General features: G+C 68.7%; 4 protein-coding genes across 5 annotated transcripts; 2 read left to right on the forward strand and 2 right to left on the reverse strand.

The window, feature by feature from the left end:
- The first annotated feature begins 143 nt into the window (after positions 1–143).
- Positions 144–2,717, forward strand: KRTCAP2 (keratinocyte associated protein 2). The gene is made up of 5 exons (XM_068414866.1): positions 144–234; positions 428–582; positions 664–727; positions 2,242–2,308; positions 2,504–2,717. Exons 1-5 carry the CDS (start codon positions 231–233, stop codon positions 2,622–2,624), a joined length of 411 nt encoding a protein of 136 aa, XP_068270967.1. The 5' UTR covers positions 144–230; the 3' UTR covers positions 2,625–2,717.
- Positions 2,718–4,307: 1,590 nt separating this feature from the next.
- Positions 4,308–5,068, forward strand: DPM3 (dolichyl-phosphate mannosyltransferase subunit 3, regulatory). Of its 2 annotated transcripts, none has more exons than XM_068415069.1 (2): positions 4,308–4,366; positions 4,760–5,068. In XM_068415069.1, the coding sequence occupies exon 2, from the start codon at positions 4,766–4,768 to the stop codon at positions 5,042–5,044; it is 279 nt and encodes a 92-aa protein (XP_068271170.1). In that variant the 5' UTR covers positions 4,308–4,366; positions 4,760–4,765; the 3' UTR covers positions 5,045–5,068. The 2 variants fall into 2 exon arrangements, with proteins under 2 accessions (XP_068271170.1, XP_068271169.1); XM_068415068.1 differs by having other exon boundaries at positions 4,326–4,387.
- Positions 5,069–7,012: 1,944 nt separating this feature from the next.
- Positions 7,013–9,480, reverse strand: SLC50A1 (solute carrier family 50 member 1). The gene is made up of 6 exons (XM_068414467.1): positions 9,392–9,480; positions 8,497–8,574; positions 8,266–8,389; positions 8,031–8,192; positions 7,826–7,945; positions 7,013–7,472 (listed from the first exon to the last, which is right to left on the reverse strand). The coding sequence occupies exons 1-6, from the start codon at positions 9,457–9,459 to the stop codon at positions 7,371–7,373; spliced, it is 654 nt and encodes a 217-aa protein (XP_068270568.1). The 5' UTR covers positions 9,460–9,480; the 3' UTR covers positions 7,013–7,370.
- Positions 9,481–10,478: 998 nt separating this feature from the next.
- On the reverse strand, positions 10,479–15,205 carry EFNA1 (ephrin A1). Its single transcript, XM_068414466.1, is given in 6 exon segments — positions 10,479–11,259; positions 11,354–11,404; positions 12,089–12,154; positions 12,238–12,533; positions 15,047–15,096; positions 15,098–15,205. Coding segments are annotated over 6 exon segments (675 nt in total). The 5' UTR covers positions 15,194–15,205; the 3' UTR covers positions 10,479–11,143.
- Positions 15,206–18,760: the final 3,555 nt, after the last annotated feature.

Below are 18,760 nucleotides of genomic sequence, written 5' to 3' on the forward strand. Positions count from 1 at the left end.
CCTCTCCCCGCCGCTGGGGGGCGCTCAAACCGGCGGGGCCTGCAGCGCCGCGCCCGACCGCCAGGGGGCGCCCGAGCCCGCCGGTAACGCCGTGCCCGCGGGGAGGGGCGGGGCTCCCGCGCATGCGCACTGCGGCCCCCAAGGGCCTGGCTGTCGTGTCCCCTCAGTGCGCCTGCGCAGAACGGCGGCACCGGGACGGGCCTGGGCCGGGGGCGACGCCGCGGGGCATCATGGGTAACGGGGGACGGGACGGGGCCTGGGGGGGCTGCGGGAAGGCTCGGGCCTGGGGGGGCGGCCTGGGCTCCGGGGAGGGTGGCCTGGGCCCCGGAGGGCTGCGGGAAGGCCCGGGCCCATGAGGCGCCCGTGGCCCCGCGGTCCCTGCCGCCGTGGCCCCGGTGGGCTCGCTGAGGCGGCGCCGCTGCCCCAGCCGTAGGCACGGGCACCTCCTTGGCGCTCTCCTCGCTGCTGTCGCTGCTGCTCTTCGCCGGGATGCAGATGTACAGCCGGCAGCTGGCCTCCACCGAGTGGCTGACCATCCAGGGCGGGCTGCTGGGCTCCGCGCTCTTCCTCTGCTCCCTCACCGTATCCTTCGGGGGGGCCGCGGGGAGCGGGGCTGGGGGGTCCTGAGCCCCGCTGTTCTCTGTCCCTTAACCCTTGAACCAGGCCTTCAACAACCTGGAGAACCTCGTCTTCGGTAAAGGCTTCCAGGCCAAGATATTCCCGGAGAGTAAGTGCTGCAGGGACTGGGGGGGGACACACGTGCCGTGGGCTGACGTGTCGGGGCCGCATCTTTTCTCCTCGTTTATTTTTTTGTCCCCCTGTTACCAGAAAATAGTAACCAAGAAAACTCCCCAAACGAAATGATAGTTTACTGCAGCGCTGGGTGCGTGGGGGATCTCTCCTCCTGGCATGCGTGCTGAGGCACAAAATCACGCTCGTTATATGCATTATAGATAAATGAATATTCATACAATTCCTGAGGAAAAGCCCATCTGTTCCAAGAAACCTTATGCATAGGTTTGCACATGCGTGCTAAATTGGGGAGGGGTCTTTGGTGATCTCTGGTGCTCGTAATCCCCCCATAGTCCTGCCCGTGGGTCGGGGCGATCCCAAGCACAAATCCAGGCTGGGAGGAGAATGGAGTGAGAGCAGCCCTGAGGAGAAGGACTTGGGGTGATGGGTGACGAGAAGCTCACCATGAGCCGGCAACGTGCGCTGGCAGCCCAAAGCCACCCGTGTCCTGGGCTGCATCCCCAGCAGCGTGGCCAGCAGGGCGAGGGAGGGGATTCTGCCCCTCTGCTCCGCTCTCCTGAGACCCCCCCTGCAGTGCTGCGTCCAGCTCTGGGGCCCCAACAGCAGAAGGACACGGAGCTGGTGGAGCGAGTCCAGAGGAGGCCACGGAGATGATGCGAGGGCTGGAGCCCCTCTGCTCTGGAGACAGGCTGGGAGAGCTGGGGCTGTTCAGCCTGGAGAAGAGAAGGCTCCGGGGAGACCTTCTAGCACCTTCCAGCACCTGAAGGGGCTACAGGAAAGCTGGAGAGGGGCTTTTGCCAAGGGCGTGGAGTGACAGGACGAGGGGGAACATTTTTAAACCGAAAGAGGGGAGATTGAGATGAGATGTGAGGAAGAAATTCTTTGCTGTGAGGGTGGTGAGACCCTGGCCCAGGTTGCCCAGAGCAGCTGTGGCTGCCCCCTCCCTGGCAGGGTTCAAGGGCAGGTTGGATGGGGCTTGGAGCAACCTGGTCTGGTGGAAGGTGTCCCTGCCCGTGGCGGGGGGGTGGGGACTGGGTGGGCTTTAAGGTCCCTTCCAACCCAAACCAGTCTGGGATTCTGTGATAGTTCTGCTCTATGACCCCGCTCCTGTGCCAGCGTGGTCGAGGCCTTTCTGTTGACACACGCAGGTGGCTCCAAGGAGAAGATCCTGTTCTGGTTCTTACAGGATTTGTCTCTACTCCCGGCACCAGCTGTGAATCAAGTCATTTAAGACACTACAAAGATGTTGTTCACAGTCTTGCTTATCTTTCTCTGGCCCTTCTTTGTAATTAGTGAGGAATTTAACAGAGACCTTGGATTCTCTAAGACTAAGCAAGCAAGAGTCAGTGACAGACAGAACTTTATTTTAGCTGAAAGGAAAATTACTGAAAGAAAAATCGGGTCTGTCTAAAGGTTACACAAAGCGGGGCCTTTTGGGGCCGACTCTGAGGCCTCCTCTTACTAACCCGTCTGGTATCACCCCCGCAGTCCTCACCTGCCTCTTGCTGGCTCTCTTCGCCTCTGGCCTCATTCACCGTGTCTGCGTGACCACTTGGTAAGTCCAGAACCTGCTGCCGTTGCTACCGGGGATCCTAACGGCGCGTGTTTGCCGTTGGGAGGGGAACGGGGCACCGGGAGGGGAATGGGGCACCGGGCAGGGCAACCACATTGCCGGGGAAGGTGTCGGTTCGGCCACGGCGTCTCCCTGCCTGCCAGCAGCTGAGCGGCCTCTTCTCCTCCTTCCTCACAGCCTCATCTTCTCCATGGTCGGCCTCTACTACATCAACAAGATCTCCTCCACCCTTTACCAGTCGGCAGCGCCCGTCGCTGCGCCCGCCAAAGCCGTCGGCAAAGGCAGGAAGAGGAATTGACGTCCCGCCAGCCCCTTCCCTGGGGCAGCCCCCTCCTCACGAGCCCGGATCGGGGCTCTCAGCCCCCCCCCCCAATAAACCCATTTCTTTGTAGCTTCTTGTCCACAGCTGCTGCAGGTTTGGTTCCTTCCCCAGGGCTCAGTACTGGGACCAGTTCTGTTCAATGTCTTTATCGATGATCTGGACGAGGGGATCGAGTGCACCCTCAGTCAGTTCGCAGATGACACCAAGCTGGGTGGGAGCGTTGATGTGCTGGAGGGCAGGAGGCTCTGCAGAGGGGTCTGGACAGGCTGGATCACTGGGCTGAGGCCACTGTGTGAGGGTCAACAAGGCCAAGTGTCGGGTCCTGCACTTGGGGCACAACAACCCCACGCACCGCTACAGGCTGGGGAAGAGTGGCTGGAAAAGGACCTGGGGGTGTTGGTCGATGGCAGCTGAATATGAGCCAAGAGTGTGCCCAGGTGGCCAAGAAGGCCACCAGCAGCCTGGCTTGTGTCAGCACTAGTGTGGCCAGCAGGACTAGGGCAGGGATGGTCCCCCTGGACTCGGCACTGGTGAGGCCGCACCTCGAATCCTGGGTGCAGTTTTGGGCCCCTCACGACAAGAAAGACCTTGAGGTGCTGGAGCGAGTCCAGAGAAGGGCAACGGGGCTGGGGAAGGGTCTGGAGCACAAGTGTGATGGGGAGCGGCTGAGGGACCTGGGGGGGTTTAGCCTGGAGAACAGGAGGCTGAGGGGAGAGGAAATGTCCTCAAGTTGCCCCAGGGGAGGTTTAGGTTGGAGATCAGGGACAATTTCTTCCCCAAAGGGTTGCCAAGCGCTGGCACAGGCTGCCCAGGGCAGTGGTGGAGTCCCCATCCCTGGGGGGATTTAAAAGCCGTGTAGATGTGGTGCTGAGGGCCATGGGTTAGTGGTGGCCTTGGCAGAGCTGGGTTAAGGGTTGGACTTGATGATCTTAAAGGTCCTTCCCAACCAAAACCACTCTGTGGGCCCGGGGTGGGTTCCCTGCCCCGTTGGTACCGGTGCGGGGCTCGGTGCATCCCGGTAGAGCGCGGTTGGGGTGGGGATGCGGTCGCCGAACCCCCCCACCGCCTCGCAGGGAAAATGTGCTGACGGCGTCTCCTCTGCCTGGACCTGCGAGGGAGGAGAATCCCCGGGGAGCCGGGCAGGTCGGAGCAGGCTCCGGTGCCGCAGGGGCTTGGCCCGGTGTCGGGGGTGGGGGCCGGGGGGGTCCCGGTGCCTCGGTGCTCCGGCGGGTGATGGGGACGGGGAGCCGCGGAGGGGTGAGCTCCATCCCCAGCTGCCACCAGACCCCTGCGCTGGCACGGCCGAGGCTGCCGCGCTTGGCCGGGGGGACAAAGGCACATCCGTGCTCTCCCCGTGACGGGGCGGACACCGGGCACCGGGGCTGCTCCGGGAGCCGTGGGAAGGGCCGAGGCCCCGGCAGCCGTGGGAGGGCTGGCACAGGCGGCTCCCCCGCCACTCCCCCGCCGCGGCCGGACATGGAGGAAACCAGATGTTTCCTGCGGCGGCGGCCAAAGCCCGGCGCTTCCCCGCGGTACCGGGGCCCGGCCAGGCCCACCGTGGGGGGGTCCCGCCCGCCACGTTCTGCCCAGCCCGCAGGGGGCGCCCTCAGCCCGCCGCCCCGCGCATGCGCAGTGCGACACGGCGCCGCACTACAGCTCCCGGCAGCCCCCGCGGCGCGGCGCGCTGCTGTGACGTCATCAACGCGCGGAGAGGGGCGGTGGGTCCGGGACCGAGCCAGGTTGGCGGGGGGCGGCCGGTAACCGGTAGCCGGGGCCGGATCGCGAAGGCCCGGAGGGGTTCGGTGTCGGTTTCGGGGTCGGGCCTTGTTCAGGAGGCACCGGGAGGCACCGGAGGGGGTCGGGCCCTGTTCGGGAGTCACCGGAGGGGGCCCGGCCCAGTTCGCGAGGCCCCGGGAGGCCCCGGGAGGCACCGAAGGGGTTCGGACCCTCTTTGGCAGGCACCGGGAGGCACCGGAGGGGGCCGGGCCCTGTTCGGGAGGCACCGGAAGGCTCCGGCAGGGGCGAAGCCCAGCCCGGTTGGAGCGGGGCGGCGGGGATCGGTGCGGGGCGCGGGCCGGTGCGGCTCTCACGGCCCCGCTCTCTCCCCGCAGGCCGCCATGACCAAGCTGGGCCAGTGGCTCTGTGGACTCGCCCTGCTGGGCTCGGCCTGGGCCGCGCTGGCACTGACACTGCCGGGGCTGCGGCTACCGGCACCGTACCGGCAGGCCCTGCTGCCGCTGCCCATCTACCTGCTGGTGGCCTTTGGCTGCTACTCCTTGGCTACCGTCGGCTACCGTTTGGCTACCTTCAACGACTGCGAGGAGGCCGCCGTGGAGCTGCAGGAGCACATCAGGGCGGCGCGGGCTGACCTGCGCCAACGAGGGCTGCGCTGCTGACCCCAATAAAGCGGCGGGACGGCGGCTGCCGGTGCTGGAACGGTGCTCCCGGGGCGGGGGGGAAACCGGGGCACGCGGTGGGGAGGAACCGGGGCACGGGGGTGGCCTCCAGCCGTGAGGCTGGTATTGGGGGTGCTCCGCGCAGAGGAGGGGTCACCCCACGGGTGTGGGTCCCCTCTGGGCACCGCACCCACCCCGCGGCGGCCGCGGGGCTCCCGGTGCTGCGGGGGGCGGCTGCTCCCTCAGATGTGGTTGGCACCGGCGGGCGGGAGCTGGCGAAGAGTCACCGCGGCGGCGCCGGGCGGGTACCGGGGGAGGGAGGGGGGAGAGAAGCTGCTGGGGCGGAGGGGACGGTGCAGCCAGAGCCTGGGGGCTCCCCTCGGCGGCTCGGCCCACACCGGGGGGGTCTCAACCCACACCGGGGGGGCTCGGCCCACACCGGGGGGCTCAGCCCACGCCACGGGGGGCTTCTCCCCACTCCTGCCGCCGCGGCTGCCGCTCCCCTCCCTCCCGGCCTTCACCGGGCTGGAGGACGGGTGCCCTGCGGCGGGGGGGGCCCGGGGTGGCCCCTGTCCCGGGGTGTCCCTGTGGCTCGGGGGTGCCCCAGAGCCGGCGGTACCGGCCCGGCTGGAAGAGGCGGCGCGTGCCGGGACCTGCCTCGGCGGGTGCTTCACATACCGACCCCGGGGACCCGGTTAATGACGGGCTGCGCGTCCTCGTGCGGGGGAAAACAAAGGCGCAGCTGGGCCGGGGAGGGAGGACTCGGGCTAATTAGTAGCAGCTACTAATTAGCTGGTTCCTCAGCAACGGTGGTGGCTCAGAGCAGGGTGTAGAAGGCTCTGAGGAGCCCATGGCGGGCCGGGAGTAGCCGGGGCAGGGGCCACAGGCTTGGCGCAGGGTGAGGGCAGCAGCCCTCCATGGGCTACTCACAGCCCTCCGTGGGCTACTCACAGCCCTCTGTGGGCTACTCACAGCCTTCTGCAGGCTATTCATGGCCATCCAGGGGCTACTCACAGCCCTCTGTGGGCTATTCACAGCCTTTTATGGGCTACTCACAGCCTTCTGCAGACTACTCATGGCCATCCAGGGGCTACTCAGAGCTTTCTGTGGGCTACTCAGAGCTTTCTGTGGGCTACTCAGCCTTCCATGGACTACTTACAGCCCTCTGTGGGCTACTCCCAGCCTTCTGCAGGCTGCTCACAGCCTTCTATGGGCTACTAATGGCCATCCATAGGCTACTCACAGTCCTCCATGGGCTACTCAACCCTCTGTCGGCTACTCACAGCCTTCTGCAGGCTATTCGTGGCCATCCAGGGGCTACTCACAGCCCGGCGGCGGCTTCTCCCTGCACGGACACGTGCCCGCGTCACAGGGCGATGCTCCGCTTGCCTCCGGCCTCACACGTGGGGCCACGGCGCGGCCGCTCCCACTAGCCACCCGTGGCACATGCCAGCCAGAGCGACCGGCACTGGGGGAAGGGGGGGAACTGGGAAACAAGGCTGGGGGGGGAGCGAGCCCCGGGGCAGAGCCACCTGTGAGCGAGGGGAGCCCCAGCGCCGCGGCAACAAGCCGGAGCACGCCGGTAGCCACGCCGGTTGGGGCCGGGAGCTCGGCTTTCCCCCTCCAGCCACACCGCCGAGGTGGAACCGAGCGTCTGCGCCGCGGCACGAGGCTCTGCCGCGCCACCGGGGCTCTGCCAACGGCCTCGTCACCGCTGCCTTCATCCGGCTGCGTCACCGCGCCCGGAGGACCTGCGGGGGGGGGGGCGGACACGTGGCACCTCGCCGTGTCCCCGGTGCCAACCGTGCCCGCTGCCATCCCACGGCTGAGGCTTCCCCGCTGCTGGAGGCGGCTTTGCCGGAGCCCAAGGGGGTGCCAGGATGAGTGTCCCCAACCCCGTCACCACCCTGGGGACAAAGCGGCCGTGGGGACAAGAGCCCCCCGAGGGAGGGGACACCACGCGGGCGCTGGGAAGTCTCTGATTTATTAAAAGGCACTTGGAAGTGGTATAAAAAAAATGAGCCACGGAGCTGCCCGGCAGCCCCGGCGCTGCGGCAGAGCCGGACAGGGGTCCCCGGGGACAAGCGGGGGTCCCTGGGGACAAGGGGGTGCCCTGGGGACTGGGGTGGGGGGGGTCCCAGCACCCCAACCCCATCGCTGAGCCCAACCCATCCATCGCCAACGCACCGAGGGCGGCGGCGGAGGCAGGAGGTGCCCTCCCAGGGCCCTGGTCCTGCCAGGGGGGACCTCGGTGGCACCGGGGGGGTCGGCGGGTGGGGCTGGTTCACGCTGGGGGGGGTCCCTCGTCGGGCCGTGGGGGGTCCCCTCAGGCGTGCAGGGGTCTGTAGGGTTTGTCCTGGCCCGGCGGGTACCGCCAGAAGAGCCAGAACCGCACGACGCTGGTGACGATCCCCGGCACGTTGGGGACCTGGGGGAGGACACGGGGGGGGGGAGCGGATCTACCCAGCCGCTGCGCCGGCCCCGCGTTGCCGGGGGAGATTTATTGGCTTTTTACCAGCTAATTAATTAAAATCAATAATCTTGGCGAGGCCAGTCACGGGCTCTGCTGGGTGACAGGCACGAGGCAGCGGGACAGGGGCTGGCGGGGTGGCAGCGGGGGGGGGGGGACGGGATGGGGTGGGATGGGAATGGGATGGGGTGGGGATGGGATGGGGGTGGGATGGGGATGGGGTGCGATGGGGTGAGGATGGGATGGGGATGGGGTGGGGATGGGGTGGGGTGGGGATGGGGTGCGATGGGGTGGGACGGGAGAGCACCCACCGTGATGTAGGGGTCGCGGAGCTGCAGGCCGTACAGCGTCCAGCTGCTGGAGGCCAGGAAGGTGGTGACGGCCAGCGGGAGGGACAGGCACCGCGTCGACCTGCTCCGCACGATCTTCACCTGCAAGAACCCGGCGTCAGGCTCAGCCCAGGGCCGGGGGTGGCCCCGCCACCGCCACCACGGACCCCCCCCCAGCCCCACGTACCAGGTCGGCCAGCGGCGAGACGTACATGCCGATGGTGAAGGCGCTGCAGAAGAGCCCCAGGCGCGCCAGGCGCAGCCGCGCGTCGCCGATGCCCAGGGTGAAGTAGCCGTAGCCGGCGGCCAGCACGGCCAGGAGCACGAGGCACTGCAGCAGCACGGGGCGCTGGGGCGGAGGGGAGGGGGCTGTCAGGGCATCCCCCCCATCAACAACGACCCCACCAGCCCCCTCCAACCACCTTGGCGGGGCTGTAGTAGAGATACGCCAGGATGTAAAGGGTTTGTAGGGTCGCCCCGACGGCGTTGACGGCGATGAGGGTCCGGTCCCGCTTCAGGCAGCCGTAGCCCAGCCAGCTCAGGTTGCTGCGGGGCGAACGGCATGGCCGCTCGTCACCGCAGCTTGGGGGGGGGCTTCTGCACCCCAAAAATTGTATAGGACCCCCCCCCCCAACACCTCAACCCCTCCCTACTTGACGTCTGTGGCGAGGAAGGGCAGGAACTGGATGTTCTCCACGCTCTTGGTCGCCAACATCTGGCGCAGGTCGGAGCTGGGGAGAGTGGAGGGGGCTTAGGGGGGGGTGGCTGGTACCCGGCGGTGGTGGGGGGCACCCCCAAAAACCGGGCACCCTCAAATACTCCCCACACACACACACTTGTGACCATCCTTCCCCTCCAGCCCTCCCTCCCCCGGTGCCCCCCTGCACCCCCAGACCCCCCCACCCCATTCCCTGCTGTCCTTTGCCTTCAGCTTTGTCACCGCCCCAACCTCAGCCCCACCAAAGCGGCCCCAGCGCCTGCACCCCCCAAACCCCTCCCACTGCACCCCCAAACTGGCCCCAGTGCCCTCCCCATTGCACCCCCAGACAGCCCCCTACCCCCACGGCCCCCATTGCACTCCCAGACCCCCCACGGCCCCCACTGCACCCCCAAACTGGCCCCAGTGCCCTCCCTATAGCACCCTCAGACCCTCCCCCACAAACAACCCCATTGCATCCCCAAACTGGGCCCAGTTCCCTCCCTATAGCACCCCCAGACTCCCCCCAATGGGCCTCACTGCACCCCCAGTCCCCCCCCAGTGCTCTCCCCATTGCACCCCCAGGCCCCCCTCATGGCCCCCACTGCAGCCCCTGAACTGCCCCATTGCACCCCCAAACTGGGCCCAGTGCCCCCCCCATTGCACCCCCAGACCCCACCCCACTAACACCCCCATTGCACCCCCAAACTGGGCCCAGTGCCCTCCCTATAGCACCCCCAGACCCCCCCCACGGGCCTCACTGCACCCCCAGACTCCCCCCCCCCCCAGTGCCCTGCCCATTGCACCCCCAAACTGGCCCCAGTGACCCCCCCGGTCCCCCCGGCGCTCACAGGCCCGTCCCGAACATGGCGAGGGTCCAGGCCAGGCAGGCGGCGGCGAGCAGCGGCCCCGGGGCCATGGCGGCACCGGGCACGGGCACGGGGCGGGGCGGCCCGGACGCACTACCGGGGAGGGGCCGGCCGCGCACCGGCAGCCCCGACACCGCGGCGAGGGGCGGGACCGGCCCCGCGGGGCGGGGGACACATACCAGCCCCGGTGTCCCGTGTCCCCCCCGCCCCCCCCCGCGACCCCAAATCCCAGGGGCCTCGTGCACCCCCCAGACCCCTCATGCCTGGGGGGGTCCCACAGCCCTGGGACCCCACATCCCTCAGGTCCCACCTCCCCAGGACCCTGCACCCCTGGGGGGTCCCCACCCCCCAGGTCCCATATGCCTGGGGGTCCCACAGCCCGGGGACCCCAAATCCCAGGGGCCTCAGACCCCTAAGACCCCAATTCCCCAAGACCCCCCTCCCCAGGACCCTGCACCCCTGGGGCCCCCACCCCCCATATACCTGGGGGTCACACAGCCCTGGGACCCCAATCCCCTGTGACCCCACTTCTCCAGGACCCCACACCCCCAGGGTCCCCCACCCTGCAGATCCCATATACGGGGGGTCACACAGCCCTGGGACCCCAATTCCCCATCTGCCCAGGACCCTGCACCCCCGAGGTCCCCCCACCCCCCAGATCCCATATACCCGGGGGTCACACAGCCCTGGGACCCCAAAGCCCTCAGGTGCCACCTCCCTAGGCCACTGTACCCGTTGGGTCCTTCACCCCCCAGATCCCATATGCCTTGGGGTCACACATCCCTGGGACCCCAAATTCCAGAGGCCTCATGTCCCTGAGGTCCCACCTCCCCAGGACCCTGCACCCTCAGAGTCCCCCACCCCCCAGACCCCATATACCCGGGGGTCACACCTGGGACCCCAATGCCCTGAGGTCTCACCTCCCCAGGACCCTGCACCCCCAGGGTCCCCCACCCTACAGATCCCATATGCCTGAGGTCCCACATCCCCAGGCCCCTGCACCCCTGGGGGGGGTCACACCCCCCCAGCTCACGCCCCCCCCCCCAAGGCCTCTCAGGGTGGTCTTCATTATTTATTCAAGATAATCATATAAAAAGTCCCGTATTATAAAGCTGTACAAAAGGGGGGGTGGTAAAGCACCCCCGTGTAGGGCACTGGGAGCCCCTCCAGCACCGGGCAGAGGGGACAGGGGGACAGCGAGGGTGGGGACAGCAGGAAGGATGGGGAAATGGGGGGGGTCTTTCCTAGGGCCCCGCTCCGGTGGCTGCCCGGGCCCCCTCGAGCATGTCCAGGCTCCCAGAGCTGGTGACACCAAGGGACAGTGGCCCCAAGGTGCTGCCGCAGCCAGCGCCGGTGGCACATGGCTGGCCACCAGGCCACCACAGTGTCCCCGCCTGCGGGACACAGCCTGAGACCCCCGGGCGAGCTCAGCTCCGTGGGGTGAGGGGTGCCAGCCCCCCGCTCCCCTCCAGTCCGGGGCCACGCGGCCCCCTCCAGCGCCGCGGCTCAGTCACCGGCTGCCAAGAGCATCCCACCGGTGACATCCAGGGGACACACGGTGGCCCGAGGGCTTCGGGTCCCTCAAATCCTTTCCTCGCCCAGATGTGCGCAGGGCAGGTCACCCCGGGGTCGGGGGGGGACCCACATGTGTGAGGACCACGGGGGTCCCCCAGCATCTCTGTTCCGTCCCCAGCGGTCACAGCCTCGGTGGCGTCGGGGACACGACAGGGCAGGTCACAGCCCCTGCGGCACCAGGAGGGGCAGGAGGAGGGTGACGAAGGTGAGGGGGCTGCTGCCCCGCATGGCCGAGTTCTGCCCCACGCTCCTCAGCACGTGCGCGGCCGCGTCGTCTGCGGGGGACAAAGGAGCCCTGAGCGTCCCCCTCCGAGCGCGTCACCCCCGGGGCCACCCGCTGTCACCCCCGAGGGCCACCCACAGACCTACCCGCTTGGATCCTGCCCTTCTGCGTGGGGACGGGCACAGGCGGCGCCTGAGCTGCAAAGCAAACGCGGGGTCACGCCGGCGACCAGCAGCTCCGCGACCCCCCCAAAAAAATCGAGTTTCACCAGGGGACAGTGTCGTGTGTGTGTCCCCCCCACAAAGCCACCAGCACCCACACCCTGGCGCTGGCAGGGGACAGTGGGACTCGGCTGCCAAACCAGGTACCAACACCACGAATTGGGGTGAGGAAATAAGGGGGGAGGGGATAAAATAAATTAAGGGGGGGGATAAATAAGGGGGGGAGGGATAAATAAGGGCTGGGGACATATATAAGGCGGGGGGGGGGATAAAAATAAGGAAGGGGGGGGATAAAAATAAGGAAGGGGGGGGATAAAAATAAGGAAGGGGGGGGATAAAAATAAGGAAGGGGGGGGGGATAAAAATAAGGAAGGGGGGGGATAAAAATAAGGAAGGGGGGGATAAAAATAAGGAAGGGGGGGATAAAAATAAGGAAGGGGGGGATAAAAATAAGGAAGGGGGGGGATAAAAATAAGGAAGGGGGGGATAAAAATAAGGAAGGGGGGGGATAAATAGTAAGGGGGGGGGATAAATAGTAAGGGGGGGGATAAATAGTAAGGGGGGGGGATAAATAGTAAGGGGGGGGGGATAAATAAATAAGGGGGGGGGAAATAAATAAATAAGGGGGGGGAATTGGGGGGGAGTCCTGGCACTACTCACCGCCTTTGCCCACCACCGTCACCTTCAGCCTCAGACAGGCCTCGCCGTGGTGCTGGATGGGTTTGGCTGCGAGGGAGGAGGGGGGTTACGGGGTGCTGGGGTGGGGGGGGACACTGGTGGGGACCCCCCCATCGGGGGGGGGCACTCACAGATGTAGTAGTAGCTGTGCCCTTCCTTGAACTCCTTCCCCAGCGTGAAGGGGGTGAAGCGCTGGAACTTCTCGGAGAACTTCTCGGGGCCGTGCAGGGCGGCGGGTTTGTCGCACTCCCAGCGGACCTGCTCCCTGGAGCGGGGCTCGCACGCCCGGAACTCGGGGGGCTCCACCAGGTACAGGGTGTAACGCTCCATGGGGCGGGGGGCCGCGGCCCCCCCCTCGTAGTGAGGGCAGATGATGTCCAGGTAGTCGTTGAGGTGCACCTCCACGGTGTAATCGCTGCCCAGGAACCTGCGGGGGTGGGGGGGGGTGAGGAATGGGGGGGCTCCCCCTCCTCTGCGACCCTGGGGGGGGGGTCACACAGCCCTAGGAGCCCAAATCCCTGAGGTCCCCCATCCCCCAGACCCCATATACCTGGGTCACACAGCCCTGGGACCCCAAATCCCCGAGACCCCACTTCTCCAGGACCCCGCACCCCCAGGGTCCCCCACCCTGCAGATCCCATATACCTGGGGGTCACACATCCCTGGGACCCCAATTCCCCATCTGCCCAGGACCCTGCACCCCTGGAGTCCCCCACCCCCCCAGACCCCATATACCTGGGGGTCACACATCCATGGGACCCCAAATCCCTCAGCACCCTGCACCTCCATGGTCCCCCACCCCCCAGACCCCATATACCCTGGGGTCACACATCCCTGGGACCCCAAATCCCTGAGGTCCCACCTCCCCAGGACCCTGCACCCCTGGGGGGGTCACACCCCCCAGACCCCACATACCTGGGGGGGTCACACAGCCCTGGGACCCCAAATCCCTGAGGTCCCACCTCCCCAGGACCCTGCACCCCTGGGGGGGGTCACACCCCCCAGACCCCACATACCTGGGGGGGTCACACAGCCCTGGGACCCCAAATCCCTGAGGTCCCACCTCCCCAGGACCCTGCACCCCAAACCCCCCCACCCCATTGATTAACGAGGCCAAGCACCTCCTTGAAGCCCAACGTGGGGCAACCTGGGGTCCACCCTTCCCCACGCAGCACCCAGGGTGTCTTTGGGAGGACCCCCCCCACCCCAAACCCAGCCCCCCCCCCCCGGTTGGTGACTGCACCCCCCTTTCCCAGCGCTCCCCGGGGAGCAGGGAGGGGACCCGTCGGGACGCGCACCCTGCCCAGCCCAACGCTCGCCCGTGGGGCAACCGGCCTGGCTCCAGCGCCGGCTGCTCCCCACACCTCACCCCGGGGGGGGGACACATGGCCTGGCAGCTGGGGGGGGGGGGTCCCCCCTCTGTAGGGTCCTCTCACCCCGCTGGCTGCGGTGGCCACCCATGGGGGTCAGCCCCTGCTCACCCTTGGTGGGGGGACGGCCCTACAACTTGGGGCTGGTGCCCAGTGTGGGGTGGGAGGGGGTTCCTACAGCTGGGGGTCACCCCTACAAATTGGGGGGGGGGGGGCATCACAGCCTGGGGAAGGGGTAACCCTAAAACTTAGGGGGCTAGTGGCTGGGTGTGGGGGCACCCCGACAGCCTTGGGGGTCACGGGACAGGGGGACACCCCTAGAGCCTGGGGGGCTGGTACCTGGGGGGGGGGCACCCCTAAAGCCTGAGGGGCTGGTACGTGGGGGGGGGGCACCCCTAAAGTCTAAGGGGCTGGTACCTGGGTGGGGGGGCACCCCTAAAACCTAAGGGGCTGGTACCTGGGGGGGGGGCACCCCTAAAGTCTGAGGGGCTGGTACCTGGGGGGGGGGGGGCACCCCTAAAGCCTGAGGGGCTGGTACCTGGGGGGGGGGCACCCCTAAAGCCTGAGGGGCTGGTACCTGGGGGGGGGGGGGGCACCCCTAAAGCCTGAGGGGCTGGTACCTGGGGGGGGGGGCACCCCTAAAGCCTGAGGGGCTGGTACCTGGGGGGGGGGGGCACCCCTAAAGTCTAAGGGGCTGGTACCTGGGGGGGGGGCACCCCTAAAGCCTGAGGGGCTGGTACCTGGGGGGGGGGGGGCACCCCTAAAGCCTGAGGGGCTGGTACCTGGGGGGGGGGGGGCACCCCTAAAGTCTGAGGGGCTGGTACCTGGGGGGGGGGCACCCCTAAAGCCTGAGGGGCTGGTACCTGGGGGGGGGGCACCCCTAAAGGGTGGTGGGGCACCCCTACAATCTGGGGGGGGCTGATGCCTTGGGGAGGGCACCCCTACAACCGAGGGGGGGGTCACAGCCCTGGGACACCCCCACCCCCCCCCCTACAGCTTGGGGTGCCGGTACCTGGGCTGGGGTCCCCACCCCGGAGGCCAGTGCCCGGGGGGGTTGGTGGGGGGGCCCCAGTCCCGGTGTGTGTCCGTGTCCCCCCCCTCCAGGACATCCTGCCCGGGGGGGCCGGAGCCGTGACGGCCCCGGGTGTTTGTCAACACGTTTCCCAGGGCCCCGGCGCCGGGACTGGCTCCGCGCCACCCCCGCGGGGAAGGAAGAGGCCCCGGCTCAGCCCTGGGAACGGAAAGGGCCCCCCCGGACCCCCCCCAACCTCCGCCAGCCGCACCTGGACCGGCCCCGCACCGGGCCCGCCCCGTCGGGGCTCAGCACCCCCCTGCCACCACCGGCCCCACCGGGGTTAAACCCCGGCCCCGCCGCCCCCCAACACCCCACTCGACCTCCCCCACACCCCCCCACCCCCAAAAAACCCCACGGAGGCTCCGTGTCCCCCCCCCACCTCGGACAAAGGCCACCGGGGAGCGCCCGGTACCGTCCGCGCCCTCGGGGTTACCGGTTACCGGAGGGATTTTAGGGGTGGGGGGGGGTCACGGAGGTGGGGGGGGGGTCACTTACCGGGGGTTGGAGCTGTTCCAGTACACGGTATGGCGCTCGGCAGCGGCCCCCCCCCCAGCACAACGCCAGCCCCAGCAGGACCGGGAGCACCCACGATCGCTCCCGGGGCACCCACGATCGCTCCCGGGGCACCCACGGCCGCTCCATGAGCTCCTCGGGCCGCGCTGCACCGGGCGGGGGCACCGGGGCCGGGCCCCGCCTTAAGTACGGCCCCGCCATCCCCCCCCCCGGTGCCCCGCCCGCCCCCCGCGCCCCGCCCCGAGCACCGGCACCGAGACACAACAACAACACGGGGAAAGGGGGGGGGGGGGGAGCCCCACGAGCGACCGGGACCGGGCAGGGACACCCCCCCCCCCACATCACCTGCGGGGGGTCCCGGGGTGGGGGGGGCAGGTGGAGCTCGGTGGCACCGTCACTCGTGGTCCTGCGTGGGTGGGGGGGGGGTCACGCTGTGGGGTGGTGGGTGATGATGGGGGGGGTAACGCCATGGGGTGATGGGTGGGGGTCACCCCGTGGGGTGGTGGGTGATGATGGGGGGGGGAAGAGTGTGGGACCCCCCCGGGGGCTCGGGGTGAAGGGTCTGAACAGTGACTGTCCCCTTTGGGACAGGGGCCAATGGGTGGTGGTGGGGACACCCTGGCAGAGGGGGGGGACCCTGCAGGCCTGTCCCCTCGCCATGGGGACCCCCTGACCCGAGATGTTGGTGGCCAGCAGGAGCCCCTGGGCTAGCGGGGCCTGGGGAGCTGCAGCGGGGGGGGCCCAGGAGGGGCTGGGGGTGACAGGGGCAGCCCCCCTCCTCCTCCTCCTCCTCCTCCCCTGCCCCCATCCCCTGCCTCCGCTCTCCCAGGCCTTCGCTCCAGCACCCGTCCCCCACCCCACTCGATATCGTGCCACCCCCCCCCCACACCGTGACCCTTGGGTGCTGGGGGGGGCTATGGGCACCATGGGCACAACTCGGGCCGCGTTCGCCACCCAACTTCCCTCTTGTTTCTGCCACAACGATCCATCGGTGGCGGGTGACATCGGTGGCGGGTGACATTGCGTGGCCACCGAGGGACCCTCCCCTTGGCGCGGTGCAGGGGGCTCGGGCAGGCACCGGCACCGCGGCGGGAACCAGAGAGCAGCCGAGGGGCTCCTGCGCGGGCGAGGCTGGGGGCTGGGTGCTCTGTGGGCCACCCGTGTCCCCCGTGTCCCTCCCGTATCCCCCGTGTCCTCCCCACGTCCCCCATGTCCCACCCATCTCCTCCCCGTATCCCCCGTATCCCCCCCACGTCCCCCATGTCCCACCCTTGTCCCATCCCCCGTGTCCCCCCCCGTATCCCCCGTGTCCCCCCTCCCTCCCCACCCACACCAAGGGGACACCCTCCGTCCCTTTCATCCTCCCTCGCCGCGGCCGCGGCTGACATCACACCCAGCGCCGCAACGACCGCGCGAGGCCTCGTGCTCCTGGGGAGCCGACGCTGCCGCGGCTCCTACTGGGGAGCCCCCCCCCGGGGGCTCACACGTGCCACAGGGACGGTCAGCACCGCAGCCGCCTCCTTCCCCGGGGTCCTGGCATCGCCCTGGTGCTGCCCCCGCTGCGGCCTGTGCCACAATCCTGGGGAAACTGAGGCAGGGAGTGGTGATGGGGGGGAACATGCAGCCCGTGGCAAAGCCCAGCGCCCAGGGCTGTCCCCACGGCGTGGCTGGTGCCAGCCCTGATGGTGACAAGCCCCCACATCCTGTGGGAACGGCACGTGGTCCCCAGCGCCATCGGCTGCGGGGGTCCCTCTGTCCCCTTCACTGTGGTCCCCAGCGCCGGGGCAGAGCTGGGAGCGAAGCCACGGGGACCTGGCCAGGTGCCAGTGCCAGCGCCAGCATGGGTGGCCGGACCTGGGGACGAAGGACGAGCTCGTGTCCCCTGTTGGGGACAGCCCTGGGGACAAGCTGGGGCTGGAGGGTGCCCCGTCACCTCCCCGTGCGGGACCGAGGGGGACGAGCGGTGGACAGTCACGGCGGGCAGCACCGCGTGCAGGGTGGGCGCTGGGGGTGCCAGCGGTGCCGGTGCGCGTGATCACGGTCACGGCCACGGCCACGGCTGCGCCGCCCTTCGTGGGACAAAGAGTGAAGCCATTTCACACCGTAAACGCTCCCGGCACGGGGCAGGCGGTGCCGGCCAGAGGCCACCGCGCTCGTGACCAACCGTTTATGGTTTCTCGGGACACCCATGTGCGCCCCGGCCTGACGTCACCGTCACCGCAGCCCAGGGAAGGAAGCGGCACCGGCCGGCCAGCGGCCAGGAGCAAAGGCCGTGGTGACGTGCTGCGGTGGCTGCGTGCGGCCCGGCAGGTAGCACGGCCCGGCGCCAGGCCGCGCGTGGCACGGCCGTGGCCCCGAGGCCTCCCAGTCACGCTGGCCCTCACCGCGGCCGGCCAGGGACACACCATGGGGACGACGCGGCCGGTCCCGGCGCACGCGGAGCTGGCTGTGCCGGCGCTGGGGTCCCACGAGGGCAGCCAGCGGGGTTTGGGGACCCCCGTACCCACACCCCAGGAGTCTCGTGGCTGGCCCCGGTGTGCCACGCTGCGCCCCGCCCAAGGGCACGGTGCAGAGCTGGGTCCCCCCGGGGTGACAGCGGTGCTGCCAGTGCCGGGGAGCAGTGCCAAGGCCGAGGCGAGCGGCGGGAGGGGTTTGGCAAGCGGGGCTCGCTGCGCTGGGGCCGCTGGCTCCGTCCCGTGCTCCCCCGGTGACACACCGGCCAACGCGGCCACGCCGGGGTCCCCAGCCCACCGTGCCACCACCATGGCCACGCACCGGACAGGGGCTGCGACCGGGCCCCATCCAGGGGGGATCCCGCCCTCGGCAGTGCCGGGTGATGCCGCCCCGGCCATGCCATACCCACCCACCCTGAGCCCCCAGGGCCAGGGGTGGTTCTGGGGCAGGGGGTGCCCCAGCCCCACAGCGGGCCAGGCCTGTGGGAGCGCGGGGTGGGACGCGGGGAGCCCCGGCGCCTGCCGGGAGCACCAGGAGGACCCGTCTGACGGGTTCGCCGGCTCCTCCCGCACCAGGACAAGCCCAGGCCGGCGGGACGGGACGCGAGACACCACCCAGCAGCGCCCGCCGGGGTGTGGGGCGAGCGGCCGCGCCGCCGCTGTGGCCCTTGGGACCCCCTCGGCCGAGGCCACGTCTGCAGCAGGTCGTTTGCAGCGAGAAGAGCTGTGGTCACCCCCTGGTGCCACGCTGCCTCGGGGGGAGAGTGGCTGCACCCCCCACGTTGGGGCATTGACCTCCCAACCTTGGGACATTGACCCCCCCACCTTGAGGCATTGACCCCCAACCTTGGGGTATTGCCCCACCACCTTGGGGCACTGACCCACCACCTTGGGCCATTGACCCCAACCTTGGGCCATTGAACCCCAACCTTGGGGTATTGACCCCCCAGCCTCGGGGCATTGACCCCCAACCTTGGGGTATTGACCCACCACCTTGGGGCATTGACCACCCACCTTGGGTCGTTGATCCCCCAACCTTGGGGCATTGACCACCCACCTTGGGGCATTGACCCCCCCCCACCTTGGGGCATTGGCCCACCACCTTGGGGCATTGACCCCAACCTTGGGGCATTGACCCCCCCACCTTGAGGCATTGACCCCCAACCTTGGGGTATTGCCCCACCACCTTGGGGTGTTGACCCCCACCTTGGGGTATTAACCCCCACCTTGGGGCACTGACGCT

Source organism: Nyctibius grandis, chromosome 17, assembly GCF_013368605.1.
Source record: "Nyctibius grandis isolate bNycGra1 chromosome 17, bNycGra1.pri, whole genome shotgun sequence".
NCBI lineage: Eukaryota > Metazoa > Chordata > Aves > Nyctibiiformes > Nyctibiidae > Nyctibius > Nyctibius grandis.

Excerpts from the sequence above, each read along its gene's own strand:
- SLC50A1 (XM_068414467.1), bottom strand. The coding sequence starts at position 9,459 with ATGGCCCCGGGGCCGCTGCTCGCCGCCGCCTGCCTGGCCTGGACCCTC. Across the intron at positions 8,390-8,496 it reads TTCCTCGCCACAGACGTCAA|CAACCTGAGCTGGCTGGGCT; the intron begins GTAGGGAGGGGT and ends TTCGCCCCGCAG. Across the intron at positions 7,473-7,825 it reads TCCGCGACCCCTACATCACG|GTCCCCAACGTGCCGGGGAT; the intron begins GTGGGTGCTCTC and ends GTCCTCCCCCAG.
- KRTCAP2 (XM_068414866.1), top strand. Across the intron at positions 583-663 it reads TCTTCCTCTGCTCCCTCACC|GCCTTCAACAACCTGGAGAA; the intron begins GTATCCTTCGGG and ends CCCTTGAACCAG. Across the intron at positions 728-2,241 it reads GGCCAAGATATTCCCGGAGA|TCCTCACCTGCCTCTTGCTG; the intron begins GTAAGTGCTGCA and ends TCACCCCCGCAG.
- DPM3 (XM_068415069.1), top strand. The coding sequence starts at position 4,766 with ATGACCAAGCTGGGCCAGTGGCTCTGTGGACTCGCCCTGCTGGGCTCG.